The sequence below is a fragment of the Octopus bimaculoides genome, chromosome 2 (assembly GCF_046866305.1).
Source record: "Octopus bimaculoides isolate indiv1 chromosome 2, ASM4686630v1, whole genome shotgun sequence".
In the NCBI taxonomy this organism is placed as follows: Eukaryota; Metazoa; Mollusca; class Cephalopoda; order Octopoda; family Octopodidae; genus Octopus; species Octopus bimaculoides.
In genome coordinates, this window is record NC_142929.1 from 33,655,157 (window position 1) to 33,673,540 (window position 18,384).

The window sequence follows — 18,384 nt, forward strand, 5'->3', positions numbered from 1 at the left end:
GGTAACATATTTTGGTGTCTATACCTGATCTTCTTAAGTACCATATATTAACTTTGTCAATCAAATACTTGTTGGAAAAGGAATGTTGTGGTGTGCATGGCAGCTTTTCCAGGTTTTCATTAGTCAAGTGAAAATTATTAAGGGAGATACTATTTTACAGTTGAATGCTCTTCTTATCAGCAAGTTGCATATATATTTCTAAGAGAACAGTATAGAATTTTATACAACATAAGTCTATTGTATTTTATATACGTACACACATATCTATGTATAATTAAAATACCTTATCTACATAAAAGGCTATATTTTACTTTCCTCTGATAACGAAGTTTTTGATAAAGTTGAAAAACAAAAAAAATTCTGTTGATCAAGATATTGGTAGAGAGAGAGAGAGAGAGAGAGAAGGAGAGAGAGTGTGTGTGTGTGTGTGTATGAACACATTTGCTACATGTAATGTAAGCAGGTTTACATAACTGATCTTAAGGCTTTGTCCAAGCAACCTTCTCTTGAATTGCAGTCAACTGCCAATGGGTGCAGCGAAAACAAATCCAGGTTATTGGCAGTATACATTATCCACAGACCCAGATATCTAATCCTATTCATCTTACGTAGGACAAGCATGTCAGACTCCATATGCTTCAAATACTTGTTGGAAAAGGAATGTTGTGGTGTGCATGGCAGCTTTTCCAGGTTTTCATTAGTCAAGTGAAAATTATTAAGGGAGATACTATTTTACAGTTGAATGCTCTTCTTATCAGCAAGTTGCATATATATTTCTAAGAGAACAGTATAGAATTTTATACAACATAAGTCTATTGTATTTTATATACGTACACACATATCTATGTATAATTAAAATACCTTATCTACATAAAAGGCTATATTTTACTTTCCTCTGATAACGAAGTTTTTGATAAAGTTGAAAAACAAAAAAAATTCTGTTGATCAAGATATTGGTAGAGAGAGAGAGAGAGAAGGAGAGAGAGTGTGTGTGTGTGTGTGTGTATGAACACATTTGCTACATGTAATGTAAGCAGGTTTACATAACTGATCTTAAGGCTTTGTCCAAGCAACCTTCTCTTGAATTGCAGTCAACTGCCAATGGGTGCAGCGAAAACAAATCCAGGTTATTGGCAGTATACATTATCCACAGACCCAGATATCTAATCCTATTCATCTTACGTAGGACAAGCATGTCAGACTCCATATGCTTCTAACACACTGGATACATTGAGCACTTTTATAGGGATTTTTCTTACCACAAAAAGTAGTAGTAGTCGCAGCATCAGTAGCAGCTGCTGCTGCACAATTCAGCCTAGTAAGTAATGGCTCATCACTGCTAAGCCCCATGTCGATGCATCTCTGTTAGGAAGGCGAGTGACTTAGTGCTCAAGAGTATTCAGCTCATGATTATAAGGTTCTGAGTTCAATTGCTGGCAATGCACTGTGTCCTAAAGCAAGACGCTTTATTTCTGATTGTTCCAGCCCATACATATTCCTTTATTTGTTTCAGTCATTTGACTGCGGCCATGCTGGAGCACCACCTTTAGTCAACACCAGGACTTATTCTTTGTAAGCCTAGTACTTATTCTATCAGTCTCTTTTGCTGAAACGCTAGTTTACGAGGATGTAAACACAGACACACAAACATACATATACACATACATACACACACACAACAGGCTTCTTTCAGTGTTCGTCTACCAAATCCACTCACAAGGCTTTGGTCAGCCCAAGGCTAGAGTAGAAGACACTTGCCCAAAGTGCTACGCAGTGGAACTGATCCTGGAACCATGTGGTTGGTAAGCAAGCTACTTACCACACAGTCACACCTGTGCCTATATATATTGGATATACATACTTTCTTGCAGGAGTGGCTGTGTGGTAAGTAGCTTGCTTACCAACCATATGGTTCCGGGTTCAGTCCCACTGCGTGGCACTTTGGGCTAGTGTCTTCTACTATAGCCTCGGGCCAACCAAAGCCTTGTGAGTGGATTTGGTAGACGGAAACTGAAAGAAGACCGTCGTATATATGTATATGTATATATATATGTGTGTGTGTGCCTGCGTTTGTTCCCACAACATCGCTTGACAACCAATGCCGGTGTGTTTACATCCCTGTAACTTAGCAGTTCGGCAAAAGAGACCAATAAAATAAGTACTAGGCTTACAAAGAATAAGTCCTGGGGTCGATTTGCTCGACTAAAGGCGGTGCTCCAGCATAGCCGCAGTCAAATGACTGAAAAGAGTAAAAGAGTATATATATATTGTACAGATGAATACTTTACATTTGTAATACACTGTGCTGGCTAAAAACCTATAAATATGTTCTATAATATATTACAAAAACAAAATAAAATACTGCCAACAAAATGTTCTATCTTGCTGCTACAAAAGTGTTAAATAAGCAAACTGGTCTATCCAGCTTCCTTTAACCTCTAAAACTAGCGAATTTGTAAGCAGTACATTTGTGGATGGTTAAGGGTGGTACACAGCTGCCAACAAATATTCAAAAGAGTTGAAATACACACACTGCTGTTCCCCCTCTTTACTGTTACATTTAGTACAGACAAATTGTTTACAATCATCATATCATATAGTGTCGGCTAAAAAAGAACTATATCTATATTCTATAGTATATTATAGCAATGACATGAAACCCTGTTAACAAACAAGTAGTCTTTTATGTACATACATATATATATATATATATATATATATATATATATATTCATATATTCTGTAGCATATTATAACAATGAAATGAAACCCTGTTAACAAAATAAACTGGTAGCTGGTTGTTGTTTAACTTCCACTCTACATAAAGGTGTTCTTTTTGGGATATATGAACTACTTATGACATATATATATATATATATATATATATATATACACACATACATACATACATACACGCACACAAACATACACACACATGACTATCTGGTTGCTGCGTGTGCCACCTTGAACTGGAAGCATCCAAATTAGTTTTGTGGAATCTATTTCATGGTGATGTAAGAAGAGGAATATATATATATTCATTTGCACACAAATATATACATATATGTATTTACACACAGATATATATATATTATATATTGTAAATTATGAAGGTACATATACATTATATGCTTTGAAATTACAAACTAGTATAATATAGATACACTACACCTAACATTGTATCTGCAATGTTTTGTAGAATTCAGTGGTAGGTATGTTAATTCTGTCCTCTCTAAGGAAAACACCAAAATTTGTGCGTGCGTGCGTGCGTGCGTGCGTGCGTGCGTGCGTGCGTGCGTGCGTGCGTGCGTGCGTGCGTGCGTGCGTGCGTGCGTGCGTGCGTGCGTGCGTGCGTGCGTGCGTGCGTGCGTGCGTGCGTGCGTGCGTGCGTGCGTGCGTGCGTGCGTGCGTGCGTGCGTGCGTGCGTGCGTGCGTGCGTGCGTGCGTGCGTGCGTGCGTGCGTGCGTGCGTGCGTGCGTGCGTGCGTGCGTGCGTGCGTGCGTGCGTGCGTGCGTGCGTGCGTGCGTGCGTGCGTGCGTGCGTGCGTGCGTGCGTGCGTGCGTGCGTGCGTGCGTGCGTGCGTGCGTGCGTGCGTGCGTGCGTGCGTGCGTGCGTGCGTGCGTGCGTGCGTGCGTGCGTGCGTGCGTGCGTGCGTGCGTGCGTGCGTGCGTGCGTGCGTGCGTGCGTGCGTGCGTGCGTGCGTGCGTGCGTGCGTGCGTGCGTGCGTGCGTGCGTGCGTGCGTGCGTGCGTGCGTGCGTGCGTGCGTGCGTGCGTGCGTGCGTGCGTGCGTGCGTGCGTGCGTGCGTGCGTGCGTGCGTGCGTGCGTGCGTGCGTGCGTGCGTGCGTGCGTGCGTGCGTGCGTGCGTGCGTGCGTGCGTGCGTGCGTGCGTGCGTGCGTGCGTGCGTGCGTGCGTGCGTGCGTGCGTGCGTGCGTGCGTGCGTGCGTGCGTGCGTGCGTGCGTGCGTGCGTGCGTGCGTGCGTGCGTGCGTGCGTGCGTGCGTGCGTGCGTGCGTGCGTGCGTGCGTGCGTGCGTGCGTGCGTGCGTGCGTGCGTGCGTGCGTGCGTGCGTGCGTGCGTGCGTGCGTGCGTGCGTGCGTGCGTGCGTGCGTGCGTGCGTGTGTGTGTGTGTATTAGATTGAAGAGGAAAAGTACTTCTGAAATGACCTTATCACATTCGTACTTCTGTTTAACAGCTCCTGCTGATAACATTGCTGCCTTGTGTTTGCCTCACCATTAGTGAATGTAAACAAGCTTGTGTGTTGTTACAAAACTCTTCTCTTTGTCATCTTGAATAATTCCCAGATAGGTTTTGTTTATCCCAACACCCCCAACATAATACAAGTTAGTAGCTGAGCCAACAAGGATCCTCTTTGTGGTCAATTAACATGCTAGAAAAAACAGTAGAATCTCCCTCAAATTATATTTCATTGTCTTAGAAAAGAATACATAGAATAATGAGCTCCTGAGTTTTCATTGTCTTGGCTGAAATATCTTTGATCAAATCTGCCACCGAGAGATAGCTACCATGCGGTTCTTGCTTTGCGATAACTCAGGTGCGGGCAACCTTTTTCAAGATGTAGACCACATGAAACATCTTTTGTCATCAGCCAGGCCATGCTACTAAAAGAATTGGCAGTAATTTTTTGTTAGGCATGCCATTCAGAAAGTCCCACGGGCGTCAGTTTCACCATGACTGCTATAAATCACATCCTACCAACTCAGGAGAAAGAAAAACTCAAAGTATGCCTAGATTTCCCCAAAAAAGTCAGGGTGCTAACAGGTCGAATACCTTCAAGCAGACCAAGGGCTAAACCAGAACAACAACAACAACAACAACAACAACCAGCAGCCAGTTTATTTTGTTCAAAAAATTCCATAATATAAAATCAATTAGAATTCAAAAGCTTCCTCTTTGAGTGTATAAAAGATTGGACTGCAACCATGCTTTGCCATAACCTTGAAGGGTTTAGCTGAACAAATCAAGCCCAGTACTTATTTTTTGAAAGTCCGGTACCTATTTGTTTTATCAGTCTCTTTTGTTGAACTGCTAATTACAGTACAAGGTGGTATACAAATCAACACCAGTTAAAAAGCATTGGTGAGGAAGAAATATAATACGAAGACACATAGATATATACATGTGTGTGCATGTACACACACACAATGGGCTCTTCTCAATGGGCTTTGGTTGGCCTGGGACTATAATAGAAGACACTTGCTTAAGTTGCCATGCAATGGAATTAAACCCAAAACCACAGGACTAAGAAGCAAGTTCCATAACCACACATCCACACCTACACCTGTGTATCTAATTTTTATAAATATATGTCTTTTAATAGAGAAACCATCTTTAACACTAAAGAATGTATCATTGATTGCTGTCAACGTAAAGGAAATATGACTTATACACATGAATATTTAGTTTCTCACACAAACACGCACAAATTCTAAAACCAAAAAAAAAAAAAAAAAAAAGAAAGCAGTTTAAGAACCAGTAATGAGATTTTTGTTAAGTACATAAAACATTGATTTACTGTTATTATAGTTCAGTAACTAAGCAACAGCTAAGAAAATAAATTAGCAAAAGGTAAGAATAATGATCTGAAACTATTTCTTGTCAGGGAACAGCAACAAAAATTAATTTCATCGGCAATAAAAAAAAAAGATCTAGCTTATATCAAGTAAGATTGTCTCACTGATCATTCACATCCTCTACAACACTGTAACTGCTGTCACTTGAAAGCAATATGTATGTATAAGAAGACCAACTGGAGCCATTAACACAAACTTGAGTAAATAAGCAAAGGAAATAAAATGATTTTACATGTCAATCTTACAAGATAGATTGAAACAAAAACAAATAAATAATGGGAATTGAAAATCTGAATGAAGTGTAAGGTAAACTAAAATTGCTAAATACAAGTAAAACTTTGAAGATACTTAAGACCACTTTAAACAAACACCACATACAGCCATGTACATTATCTATTTATCTTTTTAGTGATTTCTTTCACTGATGTCTTCTTCAGGTAAGAGAATAATATTTATAAGGGTATTTTACCAGTTATTTCGAGCTGTTGACATTAACTCTTAGCAGGGTAGTAAGTATAGTCAAAAGATGTCAAGTCAGGTAATTATTTTTATGGATGACAATTAGGAATCTGTAGATTCTAATCATGCTTTGTCTAATTAGAATATTATGGCCAATCACAAGTCACGTCATTAAAAAAAAATTACAGAGTTATTTCCCACATATTTTCATTTTCGTTTTGAATACCACCTCAACTTAGAGAAACTCTGAAGAACCAGAGCTAAATCTTGTTTTACATTTACCACAGACATATTTTAATTGCTATAATTCATTGAGAACTCTATTTTATTATTACTGGAATCAGTAACAAGTTTACATACTGAGGTTACAGGCATAGCTGTGTGGTTAAGAAATTCGCTCTGATACCATGTCACTTGGGGTTTAATCCCAATGAGCAGCACTTTAGGCATGGGACTTTCACTGAAGCTGTATGAGTGAAATTTGTTGGAAGGAAACTGTGTAGAAGCTCATCACTAAGTCCATTCTTAATTTTGGGTGGTAGATTTAACCCAGTTTAACACATTCACCTGGTGTGTGGAGGTCTTTAGCCAAGTCCAATCTATTGCAAGCTATTGAGCTAAGTCTCCAGTCTACAGATAACAACTTTTCTTTCTCCCTCATCACCAGCAGTGAAGGATCTGGAAAAGAGTCTTGGGTACTGACTTTCCTAACTAAGCAATAAACAAAAATCCCAAAATCCCACTACAAAAAAAAAAAAAAGAATCAGCAAGTTTTGAATTACAGACTTCAGAATGTTTTTACTCTCAGAGGATTTAATAATGCTGACATAAAACTGTAGCAGGTAGAAATCATAATGAAGTTGCAAATTTAATTCACTAAAAGCTTCCTTTTTTTTTTAAATACATAATTTATCATTTTCCTAATGTTTATTAAGTATACAACATTGTAACAGAAAGATAAGTTGAAAACAGTCTTACGACAACAAAAACTTAACTGTTAAGTTTACGGATAATGAAATAGAATTGCACATATTACTTGCATTACCAATTCCTTTCTAATGACACATGATACATGAGGGGCTAAATTCCCTCATATGTCATTAGACTCAAAATGCAAACCCTTGCTGTCCAACTTTTTTGATTTACTAACACTATCAATAACAATGATGATTTAGTTCATAAATAAATTAGTAACTAAACTAAGCAACATTAACATATTTCAAAGTATTTTTGTTCTCGGCACAAATAAAACAATAGCTATTAATAATTTAAACATGAAAAGAAACACCATATGTTTGGTTAAATAAGATCCACATTTACTATAAACACATACACTGTGGAGTATATCTTTCTGCTGCACTGCATAATCTATTTCTCATTATTTCAATTTATCTCCTTTTTCAAATCTCAGTGACATAAAGTAGGTTCAATGTATATGTGTGTGCAAGCGCGCGCACGCGTGCATGTATGTAAATTCTCAACAAGGACAAATGTTCTTCATTTCAAAGACTCATAGAAAGCAGGGACTAAATGACCTGCAACAAAGAGGTCCTGTTTTTTCCTCTAAAAGTACAATAGGAAACAACCCTATCAAACATATTCTGCTTAAATGTAAAAAAAACCCATCACAACAGTTGTTTTACAACTTGTGCTGTACTACTCTCATAAAAACCCAAAGCTATGAAAGCGTTAATTTAACATTTCAATAAATAATGAATGAATATGAACGGAAATAATTCAAAAAGCAGAAATACAAATTGAAATGACACGTTAGAAAAAGTCCAACTGAAAACCAACTACAGAATTGCGATTACAACATATAAAACATTCTCAATAACAACCAAACAATAACATTTATGAAAACATCCTCTCCCATACAACAGTTTACAGAGCAGCATGTGTAGCAGCCGGCTTTTTTTTCTTTCTAATGAGAAATGTTGTAATAGTAACAAGAGACAACGGCTGCATTTGTTAGTGAAAGACGTCTACAAAGGTAACAATCTCCCACTACCAACAAAACTGATCAATACAATCATTATTATTGGCAAAACCAAGAGATAGAAAGCAGGGTCTAAATGACCTACAAGTAAAGGACAAAACCAAGCTCATAAAAACAAAATAATAATACTCAAGCTACCTATTCCTGCCTGACAACATATCTTAAACCACTCCTATAGTCTATCATCCATTTTATTACAAACTTGGTCATATGTGTGTGTGTGTGTGTGTGTGTGTGTGTGTGTGTGTGTGTATGTATGTATGTATGTATGTATATATATATATATATATATATATATATATAAACCACCCAGTACAGCAGAGATCATTCAACAGAACCTGTTATATTCTTCACTACTATGATATTATGAGAGGTAAAAAATGGTTGATTGTGCATGTATATATATAGTGCTCAAGGATGGACTAATACAATAGTTTAATAAACAAGATGTTAATTAACTGAAAGATTTCAGCACTGATGATAAAAACAATATCATTTACAGTTTAGTTGCTATGAAGTCTATAGGTAAACGAGTTCAAATTAAACTAATCAAGAGAAAACTAGCAAAACTGCTGATAATAGATGCAACTGTATAAACCCCTAGACAATATGATTTTTTAACCCTTTAGAATTCACATTTCTTTGTGAAATATAAAGCTAATTTATTCCCATTGTTTTGAATTAATCCTGCCTTGTCTTGTAGCTTTAAGATTTCGATGTTGTGATTGCATATTTTTAGAATGACATTGTAGGGGAGGTGTGAGAGATTGGATTTGATCAGTTTAAATGCTAAAGGATTAAAATATATGAAAGGTAAATGCAGGTACAACCTAATTTTCTCTATTTATTTATCATTATCTGATCAACTTCAATGTTCGAAATCAATTGAGCATCAAACTGTACTTCATATCACTTTAAAAAGAAGTTGTTTACCATCTTTATGCAACATGAGAAAGCTTCCATAAAACAACCATTTCAGGAAAGTGAAACTAAACATGAACACTAACAAAAGAATAAAAAAATACCTATTGTGGTTTGGGAATCATTTACATAACTCACAAAACAATCAAGCAAACTAGTTTGAATTTACTGAGTCAAAACACACCAGGTAGGAAGCAATAGTCAACATATATTTTGGAATAAAACTTATCAGCTAAGTCGTACTGCTAAGTGTATAGTCAAGTATGAGTAATATAAGTTTTATGTATCCTGAAGAGAAACATGTGATCTCCAACTTAAGAGGTGGAACTGAAGTACTATAAAAAGACAATAGTCCATCTCTCAACTACTTAATGTAAGAAGAGCATTACAGTTTGCTAATAGCATTGTGATGCAGAAGTAAAACAAGAAGTAATGAAGGAGAGTTTCTAACAATGCAGAAAGGGAAAGTTGAGTAACATCTATAGATTCCAAGCTCAAAAATCCACTATCAGAAGCAGGGCCTTTGTGCCTGGAATATATAAAGTTTACTCAATGTTACCTTTTAGTGTATATCCATTAAATATCAAGTATATCATGGTGATCCTCAAAGTTCCTAGCTTTAACAGCCATTATAACTTTTTCAGACAGATTTAAAAAGCTAACACTGATTCAAGAAAGAATTGTTTTTACAAATGAATATCCTTTGTACTACTACACCATACAAAAGTCAAACTGAAAGTGAAACTTTCTTTCAACAGAGAATGTTGAAGAATTAATAGGTCTTGCCCATTTTACAAACATAACAGTAATTTCTTTTTTTTTTTTTCAAATTGTAAATATATCTCAATTGTTAAATGAGAGTGGCAAATATTTTTAGCTTAATAAACCGAGTTAAACAAAAACTACAGATAAATTTGAGCTCGGCAACCCCAAAGCCATACCCAGAAAATTTTAATTGTTTAACTGTCTTTTTTAGAACTGAGGTTTATTTTCAATATACTCATGCTATATTTCCTGAAATTTTATTTTTTTAAAAATCTACTTGACTAAATTCAACTTAATTTCTATAAGTATTAGTATCATATTTTCATATGATTCTTTCTTCCTGTTTGTTCCTGCCTTATAACTAAAGCCCAAATATGATTAACAATTATTTGAGACGTTTGACTACAATGCTTGGTTTCCATTTCAGCATATATAAGACAACTTGAAACTGCATTTCTTATTGTAACATTTTGATAAAAATAATACAAATGAAATTATTAAACACAACGTCGGCACGCTGAAAGGTAGATCTGGTGAAATTGTTGAGATGCTTGAACGGAGACGCGTAGATATGTGCTGCATCCAGGAAGTAAGATGGAGAGGAGGTTCTGCGAGGTTCCTCACAGGCAAAGAACACAGGTACAAGATTTTCTGGGCAGGGAACACTGACGGGGTCAGGGGCGTAGGAATACTTCTAGCGGAGAAATGGGTGGATAAGGTAATCGAGGTCGTTAGAGTAAGTGACAGAGTACTTAAGATCAGACTAGTGCTTCATCATAGATTAGCTACTGTCATCTCAGCCTATGCACCTCAACCGGGGCTACCAGATGGTCTGAAAGACCAATTCTATGACACCCTCTTGCAAACTACCTCGTCGACGAGTGACAGGGACCTTCTCTTTGTGGCTGGAGACTTCAACGGTCATGTCGGACGTCGTGCTGGAGGCTTCCATGGCATACATGGAGGCTATGGCTTCGGTTCCCGCAACGAGGAGGGAACCAGACTGCTGGAGTTCTGTGATGCAACCGATCTTATGGTCTGCAATACCAACTTCAGGAAACCTGCCAGTCACCTAGTCACCTACCACTCCGGCAGACACTCTAGCCAAATCGACTACATCCTCGCCAGAAATAGGGAAAGAGGGCGGCTTATAAATGCCAAAACCTACCCTGGCGAAGAATGTACCCCACAACATAGATTAGTAGTTAGCGACTTTGGGATCAAGGCAAAATGGGTGCCCAGAATTAGACAGGCTTGGAGGAGAAGGGTGTGGAAGCTTAAAGACCCTGAAAACGGACAGAGACTTAGAGACAAGTTACTTGAAGCATTTAACGAAATAGAAGGGGATATAGCATCATACAACGTGGAAGACAATTGGAGATTTCTGCGGGACAACCTGTTGAAAGCCACCGACCAGATTTGTGGGTGGTGTAAGGTCCCCTCCCGACCCAGAGTAACGTGGTGGTGGAACAAGGAGGTAGACAGGGCTATTAGACAAAAGAAACAGGCTTGGAAGGACTGGAAGAACGGTGGTAGCAGGGAATTGTACCAATGTGCCAGAAGGGAGGCTAGGCGACAGGTTTATTTAGCCAGAGGGGAAGCAGATAAGGAAAAATTTGCCAATGTTCTGCACCGTGAGGACCAAAGACTCGAGGTATTTCGTGTTGCAAGACAGTGTAGGAGAGAGAATAGTGATGTTGTAGGAGAGAAATGTGTTCGCATGGATGATGGTACGCTTGCACTAAATGAGGATGCAAAGAAAGAGGTCTGGAGATGCCACTACGATAGATTGCTTAATAAAGAGAATGAATGGGAAAAAGAGAGCCTGCCGTATGTCGACCCAATAGAGGGACCAGCTATCCGAGTTGATAATACCAGGGTAGATAAAGCAATTAAGAGTATGAAGACCGGGAAAGCCCCCGGCCCATCAGGAATCACTGCAGAGATGCTCAAAATATCTGGCAGTGTTGGCTATAGCCTAGTCACCCGTATTACGAACCAGGTGATACACGAAGGAGTCATACCCAATGACTGGTGTAGCAGCATCATAGTCAACTGCTACAAAGGTAAAGGTGACGCTTTAGATACAAATAATTACAGAGGCATCAAGCTGTTAGATCAGGTTATGAAAGTTACAGAGAGGGTCATAGCCCAACTAATTAGGGAGCGAATCAATTTAGATGAGATGCAGTTTGGGTTCGTGCCAGGTAAAAGCACTACTGATGCCTTATTTCTAGTGAGACAGTTGCAGGAGAAATACCTAGCTAAGGATAAACCTCTGTACCTGGCTTTCGTTGACATGGAGAAAGCCTTTGACAGGGTCCCCCGATCCCTTATCTGGTGGTCAATGAGGAAACTTGGGATAGAAGAATGGTTAGTGAGAGCTGTGCGAGCCATGTACAGAGATGCTGCCAGTAAGGTGAGGGTTGGAAATGAGTACAGCAATGAATTCCGGGTAGAGGTAGGGGTCCACCAAGGTTCCGTCCTCAGCCCCCTCTTATTTACCATAGTCCCCCAGGCAATCACAGAGGAGTTCAAGACAGGTTGCCCCTGGGAGCTCCTCTATGCTGATGACCTTGCCCTAATTGCGGAGTCACTATCAGAACTAGAGGAGAAGTTTCTAGTGTGGAAGCAAGGTCTAGAATTGAAGGGTCTTAGAGTCAACCTAGCTAAAACCAAAATCCTAATAAGTAGGAAGGTAGATAAAACACAAACCCCTTCAAGTAGATGGCCCTGCTCAGTATGTAGAAAAGGAGTAGGTAGTAACTCTATAAGATGTACCCGGTGCAAGCTATGGACACATAAGAGGTGCAGCAACATCAAAGGCAGGTTAACTAGCAAGTTAGTTTTTGTTTGTGGCAGATGTCCAGGTGCAATAAAGACTGTAAACAAACAGGAAACAACTTCTATCTCATTCCAGGGTGAAAAACTAGAGGTAGTCGATAGCTTCCGCTATCTGGGCGACCATGTTAGTAGTGGGGGTGGGTGCGCTGAAAGTGTAGCTGCTAGAATAAGAATAGCCTGGGCAAAGTTTAGAGAGCTCTTACCCCTGCTGGCGACAAAGGGACTCTCACTCAGAGTAAAAGGCAGATTGTATGACGCATGCGTACGAACAGCCATGCTACATGGCAGTGAAACATGGGCTGTAACTGCTGAGGACATACGTAAGCTCGCAAGGAATGAAGCCAGTATGCTCCGTTGGATGTGTAATGTCAATGTGAATACCCGTCAGAGTGTAAGTATCTTGAGAGAAAAGCTGAACATTAGAAGAATCAGTTGTGGTGTGCAAGAGAGACGATTGCGCTGGTATGGACATGTGGTGAGAATGGATGAGGACAGCTGCGTGAAAAAGTGCCACACCCTAACAGTTGAGGGAACCCGTGGAAGAGGTAGGCCCAGGAAGACCTGGGCTGAGGTGGTGAGGCAAGACCTTTGTACATTGGGCCTCACCGAGGCGATGACTACTGACCGAGACCTTTGGAAATGTGCTGTGCGTGAGAAGACCCGGCAAGCCAAGTAAGATCGTTGCCAGTGCCCCTGGACTGGTTATTGTGCGGGTGGCACACGAGATGCACCATTTTGAGCGTGGCCGTTGCCAGTACCGCCTGACTGGCTCCCGTAGGATTTTCGAGCGAGATCGTTGCCAGTGCCCCTGGACTGGCTTGTGCGGGTGGCACATAAAAGACACCATTTCGAGCGTGGCCGTTTTCGTGCGGGTGACACGTAAAAGCACCCACTACACTCTCTGAGTGGTTGGCGTTAGGAAGGGCATCCAGCTGTAGAAACTCTGCCAAATTAGACTGGAGCCTGGTGTTGCCATCCGGTTTCACCAGTCCTCAGTCAAATCGTCCAACCCATGCTAGCATGGAAAGCGGACGTTAAACGATGATGATGATGAACACAACACTAACAGAGAAAGCATATTCCATCACTAGAATTTCAGGTTATCACACTCTCAATGCTCGAATTCATAAGAGAACTGTTATCAAACTGATAAAAATTCCTTAAAAGAACAACCCTAATGTTTTGTTAGTGCTAACACTAACTACATAATACCTTTTAAAAATTACATGCTAGTTCTTTTTAACCCTTTAGCATCTAAAACAGCCATATCTGGCCCAAATATTCTATGTTTTATGTTCAAACTGGCCAGATCCAGGCTCCCACACCTACCCTACAATATCATTCTAAAAATATACAAGTACATTATTGAAATATTAAATCTAAAAGATAATGCATGATTAATTCAAAACAATGTGAATAAATAAGTATTAAATTTGACAGAGTAATCTGAATGCTAAAAGGTTAAATATGCAACAGATTTGAAGCAGAGAAAACACTAGAACGTACTGAATTGTCTAGTGTCCTACTCGGACAAGTTGTGAGAATTCTTGTGGGATAAAAGGCAATGTCAATCTTAGAAAGCTGAGAATGCAAAATTTTGATGTAGCAAAGATACAGCCTGATATCCAATGCAATCCTTTATCATTTCCACTACACTTTACTTGTCATTGTAATAACAGAAAGAGTGGCTGACAGAAATGGTAATGTGCCATCAGCTGCAGCTTTTTACATTCCTAAATAAAAAATTTTTCAAGGTTGACTTTGCCTTCCATTCTTACAAGGTCAATAGAATACGTATCGATTAAGTAGTAGGACTGATTAAATAATGTATGGCTTTCTGCCAATACTAGAAACTGTTATATAAACAGCAACAAAAACAGAATCAGTAGTTTGCATACTTACTCTGGCCATGTCTGTGAGAGATTTCCCTCCTGAAGAAGAAAAACAACAGAAGAAACAATAAATAAACAATATTAATTCAATTTACAGCAGGGCCTCACATATTTAACATTATATTCAAAACCTTAATTATTTGAGCCACATTCAAATTACAAGTCAAAATCTCTACCTAAACATGATCAAAATGTTAGAAAAAATGTAAAATAAATTTGCAAGCAAGGGAGTTAAGCTTATTGAACTCGACCAAATTTTTGGAAAATAATGATAATGCTGTTAGGAGGAGATCTAGTTTTTAGTCAACTGGAGAAAGCAGTGGGTATTTCAATCTTATTAGATCTTATCAATGAAATGTTTCTACTTCAGTTAGGCATAGAAGTAACCACACACACACACACACATATATATAATGAATAGGGCCAAAAGAAAATACCCCATGAAGTATTCTACAAGACATGTAGTAGTACTAGTAGTAATGGTGGTAGTGGTGGTGGTGGTGGTGGTGGTAGTGGTGGTGGTGGTGGTGGTGGTGGTGGCAGAAGTACCAGTGCTGCTGCCACCTTTGCAACCATTCTTCAGGTAATCTTTCTTCCAAGTCACTTCATGAAAAATCACATCAGTCAATGTCAGACACTAAGGTATGCATGGAAGAAATAGATATTTTCATGCAGGTTATCAACTCCAAAGCCTTATGTATCATTAACTTATCAATCATATCATCGAATAAGTTTCCACAAAAGAGTGATTGGCAGCTATTTTACAAAGAAAGTTTTGATTTTTTTTTTTAAAGTGTCTAAAAAAACAAAAATCAGAAAAACTTAGCAACCAGTGGGTTGATGTTAATAAAAAAATGTTACTGAATGTAAATATATGAGAGGAAAAGATGTCTCCTACTGTGGCCCTGGGCCAATTGGGGCCTTGTGGGTGGATTAACTGAGGAAAGCCCATTGCGTGTGAGTGTGTACACCCTTGTCTAGACATCAAGTGATGGTTATAAATGAGCATCAGTGTCATATAAGTGATACTGTTCATTTCCAATTTTCCATGAAAAACATGTCTGGCCTAGGGGAAAATATTACCTTGTTTGGAAAAAAACAGGAAGCTTTGATAATTTGTATATTGAATCCAAATGTGTAGTATAATGGTTGCAGTTGAGACTTGCAAATAATATGAATATAGTTTCTTCATAATCAAGTAACGTAATACAAGAATATGATCCAAAAGCTCAAGTTCACAAGTTGCATTCAATTCTTAATACTCTTAAATACATTCCAGACCAGTGTCTGCAATCAAGTTGTCGATGTAAGTGTGACGACATTTTCCTCTTCTTACATCAACATGTAATGGATTCCACAAAACTAATTTGGATGCTTCCACTTCAAGGTGGCACACACAGCAACCAGATAGTCACAGCCATCTTTGCCTGATCATCTCACTAACTTCTGGCAGGTCTCCATAAAGGCATTCATTTGTCATATGTTGTTACCATTTACGCATGTAGGGCCATTCATAGCATCTTTGTGTAGCATCCTTGTATAGCCTGTTTAATAATTTCAAGGCAGTGATGATGGACTGACAAATGTGGCAGGTGGACTTTGTTGCGGCAGCCATGATGATGATGATGATCTTGAAAAGGGTATGAATGTCTCACAATCTAAATCTTCCTCCTCTTAAAAATTTGTAGCTCGCAGTTTCTAAAAATATATTGCACTACATATCATTGAACAAAATAAGTATATCAAATGGTGCTGGTGCCATGTAAAAAGCACTCAGTCCACTCTATGAAGTGGTTGGTATTAAGAAAGGCATGCAGCTGTAAAAAAAAAACATGCCAAAACAGACAATGAAGCCTGATGCGGTCTTCTGCCTAACCAGCCCTTGTCAAACCCTCCAACCCATGCCAGCATGGAAAACAGATGTCAAATGATTATGATGATGATGATGATGATGATGATGAAACACTTGGAAGTTTTAAAAATTTTACATGACATAGTCAGTCTAGTGAAAACAGTGGCAAAATCTCTCTGAAATCACACCCTACTTGAAAAAGGGGAAAAAAAGGAGAAGAGAAGACATAATAGGTACACCAACCAGGATGGTCACAGTTGGAATATCTTCGACTGTATGTCTATTCAATCATGGCTCACTTGTGACTAAATGACAGCAACTTGAAGGATGTCATGTCTCATTTGAACTTAATTGTGTTACATCAGCTTGGCCATATTACAATGGGTGACTAGCTTTACAAATTTGAATATCTGCAGGAGAATGTTGTTTTGTCCCAAATCAACTGCTCAAACAGACTGTGACAATCTTCTATACCTCTAACTGTTTCTGGAGGTGGGGTTACCCGGGTACATTATATCCGGAGTTATGTTATGGTGTTATTTTTTTCAAACAGTTAATATGATCTGAAGATGATCTGGCGGTTATTTCTACAATGTCAAACAACAAGGTAAATGCTCCCTTTGTTGTCACTTTCTACATAAATTATTAGAGCAGGTGTTAACTTTCCTTTCAATGTTGAGATGAAAGTCAAGTTTATTTTGGGCGGGATTAAGACAAAACAGTTAACAAGTGTTTTATATTATATAAAGCACAATCATTGAACAATATCACAAAATAGGAATTTTTTAAAAATCCAAAATATTTTCACCATCATTTACGGAGAAAAATGAAAGCGAAATAAAGACAAAATATTCGATTAATCTTCATAAAACCTTACCAAATTGGTCAAAAATTTGTGTTATATCAGACACCACAGAGCAGAATGACCAAATTATTTCAGTACATGAAAGGTCATTGATATGTTAACTTATTTAGTTTTGTGTAATACTGGAGTTGTTACCAGTCATATGACTTGGTAACATGTCATATGATTGGTAACAAGACAACCAGCTTTTGGTGTAACCAACCAGGCAGTGGAGCTTCTCCTACAGGTAATACAGAAATACTAAAACCAAGTATTCTTAGATGTCTTTCAAAATTCAAGGAAAAATATTCAGGAGTTAAATAAATTAATCCGCCAAGCCAAATATGAACTAAAACCACTGTTTATTTATCTATGGGGTCCAGAAAAGCAATCTAGAGTCGTTTAAGAAGAATGTGAAGTAGTAGAGTGATAAATAGTGTTTTATGTCAATGACTAAATATCAGTACCCCCGTGGTGGTCAAAAGAATGAGTAGTATAAAGGGGTAAGATAGGTAGGTATAGCGCAACAAATTAATAAATAAATATATATAATAAATGAAATATAGGTCAGATGAGCAGCTACTAGTGCTTCTTTCCTGACCTTCCTTGGGTATTTATTTCTTAGATGTTCTTCTTCACCCTGACCTCTTCTCATCTTAATTCTGACCTAAAAACTGACTGGAGAAATGTATCAGAATACTACATAATTTCAGGAGAATTGATCAGTAGAAGGTTTACAGAGACGAAGCCCTGTTCTTGCAAGTGTTTCAGCCTTAACTCCTTTTCTGAAATTACAAAGAGTTTCAACTTCACATTTCACCCTTTTGCAATCAATCTATCATACCACCATCACTACAGGAAATGATATTGTGTGGAAGAAAGGAATCAGTATAAATTAATATTCATAATCTAGGAAGAAAGCAAAAATCAAAAAAAAAATCATGATTTCATATTAAGGCTTTGACAGAGTAGTAGCAACAAGCAGGAATCAAAAACCAAGCCATGGATAGACTGCTCATCAGGAACTCACTTTCACAGCCATCACAGAATCCTATCATAATTTACAACTGTGGTACAAGATTACAAAAGAGCAGGGAAGATATGTAATGTAGCAAATTGCACTCACTCCCAGTATATAACAGGTACTTGTAATCACAAAACAAGAGGGATGAGAGGCAAAGTCAACTCAGAACATAAAGAGATATGATACTGCA

The 18,384-nt window shown here is 38.6% G+C and overlaps 1 protein-coding gene across 50 annotated transcripts in view; it reads right to left on the reverse strand.

The window, feature by feature from the left end:
- LOC106868006 (uncharacterized) overlaps positions 1 to 18,384 on the reverse strand; it is a 553,573-nt gene that overhangs the window by 58,368 nt on the left and 476,821 nt on the right. For all 50 annotated transcript variants that reach the window (XM_089342694.1, XM_089342659.1, XM_052976095.2 and 47 more), the window contains one exon: positions 14,485 to 14,513. In XM_089342694.1, coding sequence (XP_089198820.1) covers positions 14,485 to 14,513 — 29 coding nt within the window. The remainder of the gene's footprint in view (positions 1 to 14,484; positions 14,514 to 18,384) is intronic.